The 18,645-nt window shown below is 41.4% G+C and overlaps 1 protein-coding gene across 1 annotated transcript; it reads left to right on the forward strand.

Annotated features, from left to right (window-relative positions):
* The first annotated feature begins 16,366 nt into the window (after window positions 1-16,366).
* Window positions 16,367-18,298, forward strand: LOC121300896 (transcription factor jun-D-like). Its single transcript, XM_041229865.1, has one exon. The coding sequence runs from the start codon at window positions 16,728-16,730 to the stop codon at window positions 17,625-17,627; it is 900 nt and encodes a 299-aa protein (XP_041085799.1). The 5' UTR covers window positions 16,367-16,727; the 3' UTR covers window positions 17,628-18,298.
* Window positions 18,299-18,645: the final 347 nt, after the last annotated feature.

An 18,645-nucleotide genomic window follows, 5' to 3' on the forward strand; every position in this document is an offset into this window, starting at 1 on the left:
AGATCTTAGACTTGTCATAAAAAGTGATTTCAGTGAACTTGCCTGGCACACTGAATGCATGCCTGCCACAGGGCTCCCCTGTGTCCTAAAACCTGCTAAGTACAGACTGGGACTGCAGTAATCGCACACCAGCCATGACTTTTGCAGACATTAAAGGTTTGCTGACAAAAGGGGGTTTTGAGCAAAATACGGAAGATGTCTGGAAGAAGGGTCCAAAATATGGGAGACTCCCAGTGAATACAGAAGAGTTCACAATAATTGTCATTATTTAGTATAAGCTATTTTATAATATCCCATTCTGGTAGTATTATTTATATATTAAGTATTGTTGTAATTGAATGTTTTTGTGATTAACTAGTTACAGTAAATTCACACATCTGAATGACTGATTGACTGTTTGAAAGCAATGCTGTCCTGCAGGGCTAAATGCATTCCTTCATTCGACTTCCAATGTCACAGAGCAGCTATTTGTGTTTAGCAGATAGTTTTAGCAGCTGCCAGAACTAGTCAGAAACATGTAGATGCCTTAAAGGAGTGTTAAGGATTGCTTTAAAATCCTTGCTCTTCCCTATTATTACCCTTACCCGGGATATCGTGCAGTACACTTTAGAGCTTTGCATACATCTAGATATCTTGTGCAACTGTCACAAAACCTGTTGCTAAACACCTCCTTTAATGTATTGAATGTATTGTAACAACCCTGGGTTTGCTGTCTGTAAGAACATTCTGGAAGGTTTTGATTCCCAGAGTCAATGCTTCAACTGCAGCAGGTGTTCAGGGACGTCAGAGATGGGAGAACTGCAAACCAATCAGAAGTTCAGACCCGGTTGCAACATTTTCGTCACAAATCAGGGGTAAGTTGTTACAACAATGTTGCAACGGATCAAGAGCAGGAAGCCGTGCATGCTTGGGATTGGTGGCTGGTGCACCGGAGGCGTGGTCTGAACGAGGGGATAAGTAGTGAAGTGAAGACAGAGACGGGGCTGCAGAACTGAGAGAGTTGGAGAGAACAGCCAAGGAGAGCCAGTGAAAAGCGTGACTAAGAAACAAAGAAGGAAACAAGCTAGAGACTGTGCTTAGTTTGGACCAAAACAGTGTGTTGAACTTGAGACTTCTTTTATTACTTTTCACAGTCTGAGAAGCACAACGCTGCTCAGCTGCAGCTGTACCACTGGCTGGTAAAGCAGAATGTTTTGCTGGTCCACTGTAGAGTCCCGGCCTGTCGCTGCATTCGAGAACCTGAAATACCAGTATATGTCTGCCTTCATTTCCATGCAACGCTACAGTATCATATTCTGAGTATAAGGAGGCTATTTGTATGATGGCGCTGATATTAAACAATCACTGCAAAGCAGGACAGAGTCCCATATTCCAGCCCCTTGTCCTTTTCCTGGACAGCTTTGAAACCCAGGCAGAATGGAGCAAAAATAAAGAGCCCATGTTTGACACACCCTCCCTGGATCCAGGGCACTTAGCAGACACATTCACCACCACTTGCCAGATGCAGTAGTAGAAACACTACAGTCTGCTTGGGTGCCGAGCACTAGAGCCCAGTACTCATATAAATGGAAAGTTTTCCAAGACTGGTGCCTTGCCGAAGGTCATGATCCGGTGACTTGCCCAATTGAGACGATATTAACCTTCTTACAACACCTGTTTGACGCAGGAAAATTAGCGTCCACTTTGAAGGTATACCTGGCAGCAATATCAGTGTGCCATGACAAAATTGACTCAGTGGCCCCTGGGGCACATTTCCTGTCAGTGCAGTTTCTTAAATGGGCTCAGAGGCTTCGTCCTCCCATGATAAGTATGGTCCCAAGTGGGATCTAGAACTGGTACTGCGGGCCCTTATGGGTCCCCCATTTGAGCCCATGACGTCAGCAGAACTGTGCCCTGTTTCATTAAAAGTTGCATTTTTAATAGCCATTACATCTGCCAGACGAGTAAATGAGCTGCATGCACTGTCCATCGATGACACATGTATGGCTTTCACTGGAAGTGACTCGCGTTTAACATTAAGAAGAAATCCATCCTTTTTGCCAAAGGTGGTATCCTCATTCCATATTAACCAATCAGTGGTTTTGGAAACTTTCAGACCTCCCCAGCACGAGTAAGAGGAGGACCGTAGACAACACACGCTATGCCCAGTTCAGGCTCTGTGCTGTTATTTGGATATAACGGCGTCCTGGAGACAGTCCAACCAGCTGTTTGTCTGCTATGGGTCCCGCTCTAGAGGTCAGGCCCTATTGAAGCAACGTCTAGCGCACTGGGTGACAGATGTGATACGCTTGGCGTATGAACAGACGGACTGCCCGTTACCGGGGGACATTATAGCCCATTCTACCAGGGGCCAGGGAACTTCGTGGGCTTTCCTTCATGGCGCCTCCTTATATGAGTTATGCAATGCTGCTACATGGACAGGTAGTCAGATATTTGTGCGTTTTTACCGCATTGACGTGACAAAGAATGAGACCCTCTCTGGGCTCTATAGTTTTGCAGGTGGCATGCCCTTAGGCGTCGTGTGGGCTTTGTTGCTATCGCCTTGGGGCTGTACTGTCGGTAATCTGGAGCCACGACAACTTTGGTACAGCTTTCCCATTCGGTAATGGTTGTCATTCGAATTGAAAAGGAACGTTAGGTTATTACCATAACCCTGGTTCCCTGAAAGAGAATGACAACCATTACCCTTCGAGGTCGTGTCCCCAGCTGACAATGGAAAATGGCGATTTGCTACTGTGAGGACGTCCTTCTTCAGTAGGTGGGTGGGACTTCCCCCTCACAGCAGGGCCCTGATAGGGCAGCTTTTGTATATTTGCTCAGAGATTGACGGTCAGAGAGGCTCTTTGTTCGATAATGGTTGTCATTCTCTTTCAGGGAACCAGGGTTATGGTAATAACCTAACGTTAGCAGGGTTACATTTGATACTGTGGATAACTGATGTGTCACTATCTGAAACACTTGCAGCACCTGTACTGTCTCTTAGCTGAGTAGCTAGCATGTTTCCAATAATCAAGCAATCACAGGATTTCTTTTGTGAACCCTTAGTGAGAGAGGCTGTTTGTTTGTATGATAGAAGTACATCTGCTTTCATTGTGTTCAATGTCATTTCTCAGACGTTTGAGAAACCCTCCCATGATTACTGTGCGGACTGCACATGCAGCGTGACCCTGCCTGTAAAGGGAAGCGGGAACAGTGTGGGTTATGTTATTTATCTAGACGAAGAAAACATATCAAATACTAAAATATAGTCAAAATAACACCAATCTCCTAACAGCAGCTTTTATGTAAAGTATTTGTGGGGAACCTTGCTTTGTCAGGGGTTTTTGGGAGAAAATGTGTTTGTCTGTGCTACACCCCCCCTGAAGCCATCTCATTCCCCCCAGGCCCCTGGACCCCAGTCTGGGAACCCCTGGGATATTTAATTCCATCTATATTTACAGAATATTTCATTTCTTGCCTTAAAAGTACAGTTTATTCAAATCTGTCCCAGTGTGTCTTTATTATTGGGATGTTGACCATAAACTTAAAAAATAACTGTGGCAAAGTGGGTGCTGATAGCGAACAGCTGCAGAGGCAATGCAACGCAGGAATATTCACAGGCAGACAATTATAATCCAGTTTAGAAAAGGGTGCTTTATTTTGTAATTCCCGATCTGGCGATCAAACAATAAACCTCCTCCAATCCACACCAATGTGTAAAGCACAGAGGGAAATGATAATAAATGGTTTTGCAGACCAAATAATAACACATGTTATCTGCTTCACATTAATAAAATACATGATGACCGGTCCGGGTGCGAGCTGTAGTGCTCGAGGTGGGTGATAACAATTTTAACAGCGATTGTAGTGCAGTGTTGATACGGTTTAGTGCTGTCCCCAGGCAACATCTCCGGATACGTGTTTAGCCGTCTAGTGATATACAAACGACAGTAACGACAGTTACTTAAACAGACACGAACAAACAAACAAAACACTCACAAATATTTTTAGTATGCTTTTTCTGCGTCTCTCAGGGTCCTTCCAGTCTCGAACACAAAAACCAAGCGAAGGAAAAGATTTATGATTCTTTTTCCCCTTTATGCTATCATGCATGACCCCTTGGTAAGCAAGTGCAGCTGTCTCTACTGTTTGCAGCTGCTACGTCATTTACCTTCCTGGTCAATACGTTCCTGCAATGGAGTCTCGTCTTCTTCCAGGCTGACCGACTTCCCAGCCCGGGGAAAGAACTGTCAAGCCAGCCTGTCCAAAGACTTCCACTTTCGCTACTCACGGGTCAGGAGGGAGATTTACAACCAAACGCATTGTGTTTCTGTCACAATGACTCAAGGGTCACCTACACTTTATTACAGTACAGATTGGTTACAGGAATTGTAGCTAACAAAATAAACTAAAAAATCTTATCATTAATGTGTAATTTTGAAAGAAACACATGTTATATCTGGTACTGCTGTGGGTTAAAGGAAGCTCTATGCTTGTTATCTGTAACTTGTACTGCCTGGGTCAATTAATCTCAGCAATTTTCTGGGTAAAAGCATGTTACTCGCTGAAACCATGACAGTGGTTAATGAGAAGAAAGAAGATGACCAAGGAAGTACAACACTAATTGAAAGCATGGGTTATAAACAGAGATTTATTCAACACAGTGTAGTACAAGATCACAATTCAAAATAAAATTCCAAGTTTACTATAACACTTGTTTCTTTCAAAACCTAGCACCTGAGACTTTTATAAAGGAATATAATCGGTAAACTTATTAGACAGCTCTGTAAGTGTCTCATGCAGATATCAGTATCCTTAACTCATCAGTCACTAGGAGGAGATTCAATGCTGTGAACATTCATGTAGTATTCTGTTAATATAAAATAGTCCAATGTCTGGAAAAGTTGATTTTGGAGAATTACTTTCCTTAGATTAAACTCTGCATCTGCTTAGCAACATAATTTAGAACAGTGCAAGTTACAGTGCATTCTGTCGTTGGATTTGAATGAATGGAAGATTGAAAAATGAGATAAAAAAAAATCACTATGGAGAAAATTATTCAATGCTTGTTATAGAAATGTATTTATTACAAAATGATCTAATGTGAAAATAAACTTTGTAAATACATGTTATATATATATATATATATATATATATATATATATATATATATATATATATATATATATATATATATATATATATATATATCTATATATATATATATATATATATATATATATATATATATATATATATATATATATATATATATAAAGGTTATATGCTCACAGAACTGTCTGCTGGGGTCATATAGTTAATATCAGTTAGTGATAACTGTAGTGTAACTGCATTTGGATAATGTGCCTTTATTTCTCTCTGCATTGCTTCATTGAAAGATCCCATAATGGAAAACATACATTGTATCTTTTGACAGGCAGGATATTTCCATTCCAGTTGTATATTGCCAATGCCAGACATTCCAAATTGAGATCTTCCAGTGTGCCTGGACATGTTGCACAAGAAGGGGGGAAATCTGAATCAATAATACGCTTTGTTGAGGACTCTTAGAGTGCATTAAAACAAACATGTCAGTATCATACATCTCCCGCCACAGCTGAAAGTTGGTAGGATAAAAAAACAAATGACCATTACTTATCAACAGTATAGAACACTACAGAATAATACATGACAATGAGTAGTTTAATTTAGTTATTGGATAATTAGCATTTTAAGACCTAGATGTCTTTAGGGTAACACATGGCCATATCCTAATATATTATATATATATATATATATATATATATATATATATATATATATATTAAATGACTCATTTACAGTATGTAAATTAACTCCTTATGTTCTCAAAGAGGTACATACATACATGTATACCTAGAATCTAATACTAATAACATTAATTCCAAGTTTCATCACAATTGTATTAGCAGTTTTCTACACATACGAACAGCTTTGCCTATGTAATTTTCAACTAATTCTTTGGTTTTCCTATTGAAATTTCCCATAGTTTCCAAATGACATTTACCTTTTCACTCCTCTTGTGGCTTTTCTATACTGTGACTTATGTCTGCAGCAGTAATTTATATTAATTACACAGTGTACATTTAATAATAACGTAGCTTTAATGTATTGATTTTATGTATTGCTTTTAATTTATTTTTCAGATGAATGGAATTCCGAGAGGTGCCTCATGGTTTCTTAAAGCAGGCCAGGTAGGATATTTATTACCATTCCATTTGTAGCTGACGATGCCGAAAATTCCATATCTGAATTTTAACTACTAATAGCTTTACCTATAACCCAGTATCATCCTTTAAAATGAATAGGATGACCCTGCTTGTTCTGATGTTCCAGGGGCTTGTATGACGACTCTAGCAGTCTAGTTTATCAAGGCCCTGTTCTTCAGCAGATAAAGCGAGGAAATGAGAACTGAGTTTCAGTTACAAGGTGTGTTTTCAGCCATGCATGAGACACGGTGCATTTCATAAAACAGACGAACTTGGTGGTTTGAGGTGTCAACTGACACTTTCCAAAAGGCAATGTTTCGTGATGCCATAAAGCATTTCTATTTATTGCTACATTTCTTCTCTGCCCTTTTTAAATTGGCAGGGATGGGGTTAATTTCCCCTACCTGCCTGGGTTTATTATGTTCCGGTGGCTGGGGTTGAAAGATGTGAAATGTGCTGACTAGAACGAATGCGTTGAATCTATACCTAGTGTGTTTGCGGCAGATCTTTTGGTTGTTATGCCCTTATTGTGAGGGCAGCTCCAGATTTTCCATTGATAACAACGCAGGAGATTTGAATAAGTAATAAACTGGAAGTCAAGTGTGGTTTCAGTGGTATTTAAATGCCACCTTCACACACTGATCTAGTGTTCAATAACAGCATTACAGGAAGGTGTTAATGTATGAGCATAGGAGACATAAGGCTACTGGGAATCCAGCATACTTAAGAAAAAAATGATTTCAGCAATTATTTAACCCTTGCATTTCTACCCACTAATCAAGGACTTAAGATCAAGTGAACACCACTCTTGCAGTGAAGCTGAACCTAAGGACAAGATGTTACCAAGCTGCTAAGACCTGATGATGAAGCCCAGCCTGGGAAGTCTCCACCTGGTTCAGTCCCTACAGGAGAGCAAAGGTTAATATGGGCACCCAGCCACAATCTGGCATGATTCTCCCTGCACTCCACTGGAGCAAATCTTCTTTTTAAGGAACTACATAACTTGAAGGATATAAAACCTAAAAGGGGCCACAAATAATACAGAAATAAAATTCACCTTCCATGTCACTGACAATAATAATACCCATCAGGATTTACCAGAAATCTTTTGTTTAAAATATGGGATGTCAATGGGCCAGAATCTAGCTTTGTTTGTTTTTTGTTTATTTTAAACGATAAGAATTAAAATATGAATGTGAAAAACCATCAGATTAATTACAAGCCCTGAAGTCAAATGTGTGATTTATTTCTGGCTTGGTAACTGTATTGATTGAGTTTGTCTTTTACAAGTTGCCAATCTTTTCTGAGAGCAGGTATTGGCTCTGATGCTCTGTGGCAAAGTGATTAGTAGTGTGCAGGTGTAGTAGTGATATAGTGCTTAAACAGTTATTTTATTTTCCTGAAAGCAGTTTGGCACCATTCATTAATAGCGCTGGCAAGTACACATCCATGTGTAGTTTGCACAGCCAAATAATACTGGCTCTCAGTCCCAAAACAATAATAAACAGTAGTGTACAGGCCTGGCTCAGCGTCCTTTCGTGGTGCTCCTGTGCTGGTGTTGAATACAGTTAAGTGTGACTGGCGCAGTGTTTGTGATCCGGGTTGGATGTGGTGCTCCAGTGCTGGTGTTGAATACACAGTTAAGTGTGACTGGCGCAGTGTTTGTGATCCGAGTTGGATGTGGTGCTCCAGTGCTGGTGTTGAATACACAGTTAAGTGTGACTGGCACAGTGTTTGTGATCCGGGTTGGATGTGGTGCTCCAGTGCTGGTGTTGAATACACAGTTAAGTGTGACTGGCACAGTGTTTGTGATCCGGGTTGGATGTGGTGCTCCAATGTTGGTGTTGAATACACAGTTAAGTGTGACTGGCGCAGTGTTTGTGATCCGAGTTGGATGTGGTGCTCCAGTACTGGTGTTGAATACACAGTTAAGTGTGACTGGTGCAGTGTTTGTGATCCGGGTTGGATGCTGGCTTGACAGCGACAGCTCCCGGTTGTTAGCTGTTTGATAATTACAAAACAACAGTGATGGACAAACGAATACAAACACTCATGGTTTCACTTTGGCTTTGGTTCGTCCTTTACAGGTCTTTTGCAACCATAACCAAGGAAGAGATTGCTGAAATACCCTTAGTCACGCCTCCTTTGGTGGCAAGTCCAATCACCTATCCTGCAATCCGTGACTGACACATTGCCTACCACATTAAGGCGATGATTTCTGGTATTGTTGATCCTCCCCCTTTCTGGATGGCCATCTTCCGACTGACCCTGGAATGAATTGTCAAACCATCCAGTCCGGGGCACACTGTTCCTGTTATATCGTGCCCTCACAGGTAGGGAGGGAGATTGTTGACTAGGATTAATTCGCTCTGTCACATGCTCCCATAGAGTTAGGGCACAATCATGCTACAGCAGATCCTAGTGGATAAGCTCCTATCCAGTAAAAGCAAGCACCTGCAGGGCTACCCTTTGTCCTCCAGAGTCTGGTAGCGTGCTGATATCCGCTCTAGAACTCCTGGATGTAAAGAAACATATATCCATGGGATCGGAGGATGCCTACTGACCCTCAGTTCTCTTGAGCTGTTGTGGGGAATTGCTGTGGTGAGGGAGCGTAATTGGACATTCTTAACTGGGAAACAAATTGGTAAATATTAATGTCAAAATGAAAGCTCTTTTTCAGTTTTATCACCACAAAAACAGCCTCTTAGAAATAAACATGGCAATGACTCTATGTTTGAATGCCTATTCACACTGACAAGGCTGTGTATTGATAGGTATTAATAGCAGTGCCTCCCAGCCAGCAAGATTTGCTGTTAACCTTGATGAAGACAAGCCAGTCTCCAGGGCTTCACTGAGCAGGAAAAGGTCAGGTCCTGCTGCAAGACAAAACGACTTAACTTGTTATCAGAGGCTGCTTTTCAACTGATTTAGACTGAAAGTCCTCACTTCTTTGCTTTATAAAACCTTCTTACTGCCACACATGTAGAATAAAACACAAAATTGCTAGTCTGTGAGAAAACACTGCAGTTATAACATACAGATTACGAAGGGAAGACAGACTGGGAACTCCATGACAACATATGCTGTTCAAACACTGGAATCTTTGTCCCAGCACTAATATGTTTTTACACGGCTGTATAACAGCTCCTTGGTCATCTCTATGCCTCCATTAACCAAATAGGCTGGTCAGGCTGCTGTGCCCTTAGTCTCCCAAGCACAGCCTTTTCTTAACAGGAAGAGAAACTAGATAAGGCACAATCCTATTTTCCACTCCAGAGTGTGCTCTGCTCTTCTCTGCTCCCCTCCCCCCATGCCTTGTGTTCTGATTTTTCTGTCTCCGGGGGGAGGGGAGGAGTTATCAGCAGTGAGATTTTACACTTTCTACATCCTCTGCTGAAACCACACAACACAGCCTGCTTGCCTCTCTGACGTGGTACACCCCCATAGTCACCCTGCCGAGCTAAGCCCATCTGTGACGCAAGCACCCTTACTTAACTCCATCCTGGCCACTCCACACACCTAGGAAGAACAGCATGTCTATAGCAATGGTTTGCAGATCCTGGAGTCATTTATCAGTTGTTTAGAGGCCATATTGTCAAAACCTGTAATGAGAATATTTCTTTTTTTTAGGAAAGAAAAAACGAGAACAAACTATGGACTGCTTTCAAAAAATCAAAATTCAATTTCTGATCATATTATTGTAACAGCTAACAACAATAAAAAAACTATTTTACTTTGATCCTGTTTGGTATTACAATAAAATGATCTACTTTAATTTGAATACCTAGGTTGCATGATCACTTGCTATATTCTAGTTGGTGTTTAATGGATGCATCAATGAAACACTCTTTATTTCTTCTGATTTGAAGTAAAGAGCCTGTTTCCATGAGTACAATAAAGTTTCATAAAATAAAACTGTTCCAACTGTTTTTTGGCATAGCTACAATCCAAAAAAAACAACAATTATTTCAAATAAAAATGGTATCCTGTGGCAGCCATAAAACACAACGTAGCAACCTGCAGCCCCCTGAGTGAATGACTCACCGTGCACAGCGCATGCTCGTCTTTACCAGGGGTGACACTCAGCGATTCCACATGGTGTAATAAAGCACAGCACAGTGTAATATAGCATGTTACAGTTTAATAAAACATGGTACAGTGTAATATAGCATAGCATAGTGTAATAAAACATGGTAGTGTAATAAAGCATAGCACATTGTTATAAAACATGGTACAGCGTAATAAAGCACAGCACAGTGTAATAAAGCACAGCACAGTGTAATATAGCATGGCACACTGTAATAAAACATGGTACAGTGCAATAAGACATGGTACAATGTAATAAAGCACAGCACAGTGTAAAAAAGCATAGCAAATTGCAATAAAGCATACTGAAAAATGGTAAAACATAGTAAAAGCATAGCAAAGTGTAATAAAGCATACTGTTCAGTACAGGTAAGCACTGTAAAGCACATATGTGTGGTAAAGCATATTAAAAAAACAGCAAACCATCATAAAGTATAGTAAATGCAGATTACACCACAGTAAAGGCAAGGGAACATGGCACAATTACCATGAATATTTGCTGTGGTAACTTTTATAAGGGCTCCTGCCACTACACTATATACTTCCTGTGCAGCAAGTATTAGGACACTAACAGTGTATGACTATGCTATGTAAAGGCTGTAAAACTAAACGATCTACAGCAGAATGAGGTGCGCCCTCTGAGAATGTTGTTTAGCAGACAAGGCGAGATAGGGATGTATTTATAGAGGCTTGGTTACTGCAACTTGCAAACAGACAAAACACAACACAAACGGTTACAAGCTGTAATCAGCAGAATTCTGTACCTTGTGATTACATTTACCTCGTCTGCTGCCAAGAAGTTTCGAAAGCAAAAGCAAGCAGGTTCTGAGAGAGTGAGGTTTGGCAAAAATTTGCCGCACAAGCATTTTAAGTCATGAGACTGAGAACTGTAAAATAATAGCAAGAACTCTGGGCCGACCTCGTGTGAGCTGGTCACGTGTGAAACATCCTTAGAGATTCAGAAATACAGACACAGAGAAGCAAATGTGTCCGATTGATCTCCCCTGTGTTCCATATAGCTGGAGAACCGCGTATCCAATTGTATTGAAACTTGGTATAAACATCATGTAATAATGGACCATCATATTGAGGCGTCTGTCCATTCAGCCCTCCGTCTTTATTATCACATTTACATTTTTGCATATATCTGAAGAATCCATATTCAGGTTGTGATTAAAAATGTCACTGCTGTTTTATATGGTTCATACTGTAGATATATATGACGGTCATTAACTTTTCATTATAGTGTGATGCCTCTAGTTTTTTATTGGGATGTCACTTCAAAACATTTTAAACAAACTTTATTAATTTTGTTTGAAAATAAGTCTTACATTTTAAAAGTGCAGTGACATTTCTACAGTGTAGTGGTTTGAAAAACATGTTTACTTGCATATTTAAACACTAGTTTACAGTAGGATATTTGTGGTCCATTTTATGACTGTGACACAATATGAAAAAATCAGTCTGTGTAAAATTACCTGTACTGTACAGTATTATTTCAAGCCCCTTGTCCTGTACTAGGTTTTAACTAGGAAACCCCTTAGTCTTGTGAAGCGAAACCTACTCACCCACTTCAGAAAGATAAGCCCCGGTGGGGTGGGACATCACCGTAAGAGTGTGGGAGTGTGGAAGCGAGGGAGAGGCAGGACCTTTCACCTGTCGCGATGACGTGTTTCCTATATGGTGGGTGACATACGTATTATACACATGGGAGAAGTCATACGCAAAAAAAACCCCACTCATATAACAGACGTATCCCTCAACTCAACACCACACGACCATCATGACAGTAAAAACAGACATAATGAAGCATTCTTACCTTCGTATAAGTTAGTGATCAGCAGATGTGTCAGTCACCTTCTTCCTATGCATCGGGACGCTGGACATTTGCTAGAAAATCTGGACTGTCCCGACCATATAGGGACTGTTCTCATAATAATAATAATAATAATAATAATAATAATAATAATAATAATAATAATAATAATAATAACAAGGAATATTTTCAAAATGTTAACTTCTGTCTTTAACTATTTTTTTTTAATGCAGCACCCATTAATTTCTCATTTTGTAACAATAAGATACAGTTAAGTAATCCCCTTTAAAATAAAATTAAAATAATTCAAACTGAAATACAAATGGGCATCTTTTTTGTCATATGTTTTTATTTCTGTCATGCTTTTGGGCAGCATCTTAAAAGTGTGATGAATACAAAAAAAATATGATGGACATTTTTAGATTCGCCTGCATGTTTTAAGATGATACTGACTTGCACTTTTGAGCCACCGTAAGTATAGATCACCTGAATCATTACAGGAATTTCATCATGGTGGCCTTCACACTTTCCTTGCCCCCGAACAATTAAAACAGTTTGTACATTTTTTGACATCTAAACTAATTTGCTTTGACCTTGAGAAAAACATAATCAAAAACCCTGTATTATTTCAGCTCTAGAAATGATGATTCAGATACCACCCAATATGCTGGCACACATGCAATAAACCCACTTCCACTTGAGAGCGCTCTTACTGTGCAACTGCTTCTAACAGCTTCTTTACCAATACACTGAAAAAAATCCACGTTTTTACAGCGCTATTGGAACTGGCAGATTTTCACCTGAAATCTGGCCCACTCAAGCTAGGTGATTTATACCAGGAATTACTTTGCATTCACTAGATATATGTAGAATATGATATAAGGAGCTGTACAGTGCAGGCTGATATCCACTCCAAAGAGGCTTACTGGCCGCACTGAACTTGAAGGGGTAAAATCAGCAGCCTGTATCATACTTATTATAAAATAAATAAGAATAACATTATAGATAATATTAATGTAATATCATTCCCATCTGATACCAACTATCTAGAACAAGCCATGATCTGGTACAAACTAACTGATCAAAGACATTTCAGATGGCTGTAACACATCAATGTCAGCGTCTGCTAGGGTTGTAGGATGTCTGTATATGGAGGAATATCGGCACGAGAAGAAGTGAAAGGGCCAAGGGGGGAAAGCTCTTTACCAATGACTTTATTACATTATAGCGGCCAGCTATGCGGGCTCCAGTGGGAAAAAAGAGGCAGACAACAGTAATGAGTCAGTGCGGACCCCCGGGCTTGGGGGAGAGAGAGGCAGTTGACTGGGGGTACTTGAGGTGGTGGCTCTGTCTCCTACAATGGAAGAAGGTGAAGGTAAGGGTGAAGCAGCGGCCAGCTGTAGCTCCCCAGGACCGTGGTTATCTTGGTGGAGGTGAGACGATTCTGATGTAGCACAAAGTGTTGGCTGGTGGGGGTAGCTTCACCCGATACACTGCCTCTCCCAGGCAGCTGATGCTGTCACAGGGCCCAATCCATCGGCTGTCTAGCTTGGGGCAACACCTCTTCCACCTCTTCAGCCTGTAGACCCAGATGGACTCTCCGACCTGGAAGTGCCGGCCCTTCTCCCTCACGTCATAGTTAAGTTTCTGGCAGACTCTAGTGGCCTGAAGGCGGTCCCTGGCTAACTGGTGGGCAGCACCCAGCCTACCCTGTAGTCGGTGGACGTACTCCGGTTCTGGCGATAGTGCTTGGGCATCAATTGGGCATCGAAATAGTAGCTCTGCGGGAGACTGAAGCTTCCTCTCCATCCTCAACAGGGCCAGTGTACAGCTCATTGACTCCTATACTGCTATCAGGTAAGGCAAGAGCATGAGAGGCAGCTGAAGGTCCCAGTCCTGCTGGTGGCTGGTAGTGATGGTCAGTTGGGTGGAAAGTGTATGGTTGAAGTGTTCCACCAACCCGTCGCTTCTTTACCACCAACCTGTCTTCTTAATCACCAATCAGCAGCAGACCTCAGTGAGCACCCAGGCGTCTGACTATGGCTTCAATGAGGGGCTGGAAGGTAACTGCGGTGGGGCTGTTGCAGGGTCCGTGGTTCCCCTTCTGCACGGGCCCCTGTTTGTTTCACGCCGGTCCTGGAGGAGGCACCACAATAGGCTCAAGGCGGAGGCAGTCAGCCATCAAGTGCCCCGGCTGGCTGCATCTCCAGCACACTTTCTCCCTCACTCATGCTCCACTGGGGCTCTCACTAGTCAGCACATTTCCTATGTTGACACAAGTGCATCATGACAAATAATACATATCTATTTATTTATTGGTTCATATTATGTCTGCTGGCTAACTCTGTCTATGAGAACACTTTGCTTGCTTCCCGAGGGGTGTTCTCTTAGCCAGAGACAGCTGTACTGATTTATTATGAAGTTCCAAATTTGTTTTCTAATCACTACCCACCTTTATTCGGAGTTTAGAAAAAGGGGCATTCAGAACAGAAAATAGGAGACACTTTTTTACACAGAGAATTGTGAGGGTCTGGAATCAACTCCCCAGTAATGTTGTTGAAGCTGACACCCTGGGATCCTTCAAGAAGCTGCTTGATGAGATTTTGGGATCAATAAGCTACTAACAACCAAACGAGCAAGATGGGCCGAATGGCCTCCTCTCATTTGTAAACTTTCTTATGTTCTTATGTTCTTATTTAGTACATTGCAATTTGATTGATGAGAGGGAAAAGGTTTATGAAAATTTAAGAAAATACCATTTAGTGGACTCTGCAGTTGAATGGGATTCGAAGAGGTGCCTAAGGTATGGTTTTTTAAAGTTGCTTTCAACCGTGTTGGCACGGAGAACACAGCATAGTAAAAGCTGAACATGGTTTAGTTCTAGAATAGCTTTCTCCCTGATGTGCCATGGAATATAGAAGGCAATATATGTGCTCTCATTGGCTGAAAGATTTTGAGCCATCTGTATTATATACTATATAAATATCTATATATATATATATAGATAATATATAATAATGATATATAATATATTCATATATAATATATAATATAACAAAAGTACCTAATAATGGACTTGTTTTAGTCTGTTTTGCTGTAGTTTTGGATAACTTCACTAAGTTCACAGTCACCGAGACAGCTGACCCCTGTTCCCAAAAATGTAATTAATAATTGTGTTTTATTTATTTGTTTTCATTTAACTTGAGCAGCTATTTGAAGGGGGATCGAATGAGTACGCTGGTATTGAAACTGTGAGAACAAGCTTGAGTTTCGGTGGAGCTGCATTAACATCACGCTGGCGTACTTCATATGTCATTATTTACAGTCTACTGCCTTGTGCACTGCTGCAGACACTGTACAGAAAGGGTAGCCCGTCAGTATGAGAGTGCTCGTAGGCATTTGCTCATCCCATCGGGTTTAGGGGCAGTATCATGTTTCACAAAATACATAAAAGGACTTGCTTTCTAGTCCATAAACTCAGTATCTATCACAAAGCGCAAAAGACGCGGTCTGTTTTACACGGTTTAAACTTTATCTTATGTAGAGTTCTGTGCTTTCATTAATTCAGCCCAAACAAATGTACAGCAGATTACTGTCCTGAGGTAGGGTACAGTTAAATGGTAATTAAAAAGAGTAGATGTACATACAATTTGGAGTTTAATAATCCTGCTTTATATGGTGAAATCATGTGATATAGTATTTATTTTTCATTTAGACAATGAAAGATTCCGTTTTTTTAAGGGTTACTGTACTGCTTGGCCCTTTAGAGACTCGCAGACAGAGCATTAGCTGCTTCTCTTGCGCTCTCCCCTGTCCATGCTTGCTTTTCTTATGAATTGTCAAACCTGTTCAGCTCCAGCTGTGTTCGCCTGCTCTGAAAACCAAAGCACTACAGCAGCAGGCACTCCCTCGCCGCTATAAATAAATGTGACGTCGTATATGCCGATGTGAATTCTCTCGTTCTAAAAACACCACGTGCTACCTACCCCCTCGGGCCTTCTCTCTCCCTCTCGCTGCCCTCTCACTCCCCCCACCTTCTTTACATGACATCAAACCACAATGCACCGCGCTGTTTGCAGTTTATCCCTGCTCTCCATGGCAATGGGCAATAGCACTGCCCCTTATTTAAATCGAACAGGAAGAAAACGTCATTTCTGTCCAATCTGAAAGCTTTGAAATGACATAATGGAATTTAGGAAGCTAGAAATAGGAGAGAGCGAGGCAGAGCGCTCATTAATAGCGGCATTGACAGAGCGACGGTGACAGCTGTAAAGGAGCTGGCACTAGCAGGTCGTACTTGTTGTACACGCAGTGAGTTTTGTGTAACGAATGAAAGGCGACCCGAGAGAAGATTGAAAAGAAACAGGAAATTCCAAAACGTCGAGCCCGTGAAAAGAATCATACGAGGAACAAAATTGTTTTGAAAGACTTAAAAAAAAGTCAACAATTGTTGGCAGAAACAAAAGTTTATTTTTGTTTTTAAGAAAACTGAAAGTTAAGATTTATATTTCTGTACTGACTGTCAAAGACAAAATTGTATCTGCAGCCCCTACTTGCCAAACTGCAAACTTTTTTTCCTACGTGATTAAAAGGGGAGGATGGAAACACCCTTTTATCACGATGATGTGTTGAATGCAACTCTGGCACGCAGCGCTTACTCGTACAACAACATGATGAAGAAAGACATGACCCTAAACCTGAGCGACCCCGCCTCCGGCTTGAAATCGCAACTGAGAGACAATGACGGGATCCTCAACTCTCCCGACATGGGGCTCCTGAAACTCGCTTCCCCCGAACTGGAGCGACTAATCATACAATCCAATGGAATGGTCACCACAACCCCGACTTCCCAGTTCCTCTACCCGAAGTCCGTGACTGAGGAGCAAGAGTTCGCCGAGGGCTTCGTCAAAGCGCTGGAGGACCTTCACAAACAAAACCAGCTTAACGGGACTTGCGTTCAAGCCGGCACCTTGGACCTGAGCTCGAATAACGGCTCTAGTGTCAGCATGCACCCGGACCTTCCAATCTACACTACATTGAGCGGCTACGCCAGTGCAGTGGGGACCAATGTGAACTATTCCACAGACACTGTACCATTCCCACCGCCTCCTCCCCACCATATGGGCCAGCATCAACAGCAGCAGCAGCAGCAGCACTCGCGGTTACAGGCGCTCAAGGACGAACCCCAGACTGTACCAGACGTGCAGTGTTTCCGGGAGAGCCCGCCGATGTCGCCCATCGACATGGACACGCAGGAGAGGATAAAAGCCGAGAGGAAGAAGATGAGGAACAGAGTCGCCGCTTCCAAATGCAGAAAGAGGAAACTGGAGAGAATATCGCGGCTGGAAGACAAAGTCAAATCTCTCAAGACCCAAAACACAGAGCTAGCCTCCACAGCAAGCGTCCTGCGGGAGCAAGTGGCACAGCTGAAACAGAAAGTTATGAGCCATGTAAACAGTGGGTGCCAGTTACTGCCACACCAGGTCCAGGCTTATTAAGAAAAAAAAAAGCACTTTCTAGAGGCCTGTATAAGCTCAGAACTGATTGCTGTTGACGTGTGTGTGTGTTTTTTAAACCACAGAACTGTAATTGGGCTCTAAACTAAAGACTTAGACACTAACGAGTGGCTCACCAGCCTAACTGTAAAGACAGTTTACATAGGACTGTTTGATTACCGTTTTCACCCATTTCTCATCTGGGGATTAATTATGATAACAGTCATCTCTAAATGGCGTCATTTTGTATTTGAAAGCCTTATTGAATGAGAAGAACTCTAAAAAGTATTGTGCATGTTTATGACGACAAACTTGGTGAATGCCACCAGGGTCTCGCCGAGTGCATTGTGTTCCAAGTGCAACGCCTTAATGTTTACAAGCACTCAGAGAAAAAAAAAAAGTATATTTTATATTGAAAATTGACCTCTGTATAGTGTCTTATATTTTCAACGTCCTATTTTTATTTTTACTTCGCAAAATGTGAAGCTGTTATGGTTATGTTCTATTATTCTGATTATATGAGTTGCGTGTTTGTTACCTTTTTGTTGGTCTATTTATATGTTGCACTGAGAACAGTATGACTTTGTCAGTCTTCACATTCCGGTTATAAATTTCAGCCTGGAACTCGTGTCCAAATAAAGTGTTAACAAATAAAAAACTTTTGTTTAAATTAATTACACAAGTTATTCAGTCGATGTATTATCCAGTTTGATTAATATTACACCATACACATGACAGTCCAGAAGTTGACAGCTCATTGTAAAATATAGTTCGAGCGTTGTTTGCTAACTTTGATGCGCACGAACAGAAATTATTTGACAACGCCCCTGTGATGTAGCTGACCAACCTTCCCGTGGTCTATTGGAGAGGGGTATTGCTGCAGAGCGAAGGCTCCAACAGCGTAGCTCACACAGGGTAGTGCTGCGTGCGCAACTCATAATAGTCGTTATAAACTCATGATATGCTACAGCCCGATCACATGATAAGGGTGATCATTTTAGGTACTAAAACAAAGTTTATG

The sequence above is a fragment of the Polyodon spathula genome, chromosome 26 (assembly GCF_017654505.1).
Source record: "Polyodon spathula isolate WHYD16114869_AA chromosome 26, ASM1765450v1, whole genome shotgun sequence".
NCBI lineage: Eukaryota > Metazoa > Chordata > Actinopteri > Acipenseriformes > Polyodontidae > Polyodon > Polyodon spathula.

What these genes read in the sequence shown, in the direction of transcription:
- LOC121300896 (XM_041229865.1), top strand. Translation starts at nt 16,728, where the DNA reads ATGGAAACACCCTTTTATCACGATGATGTGTTGAATGCAACTCTGGCA.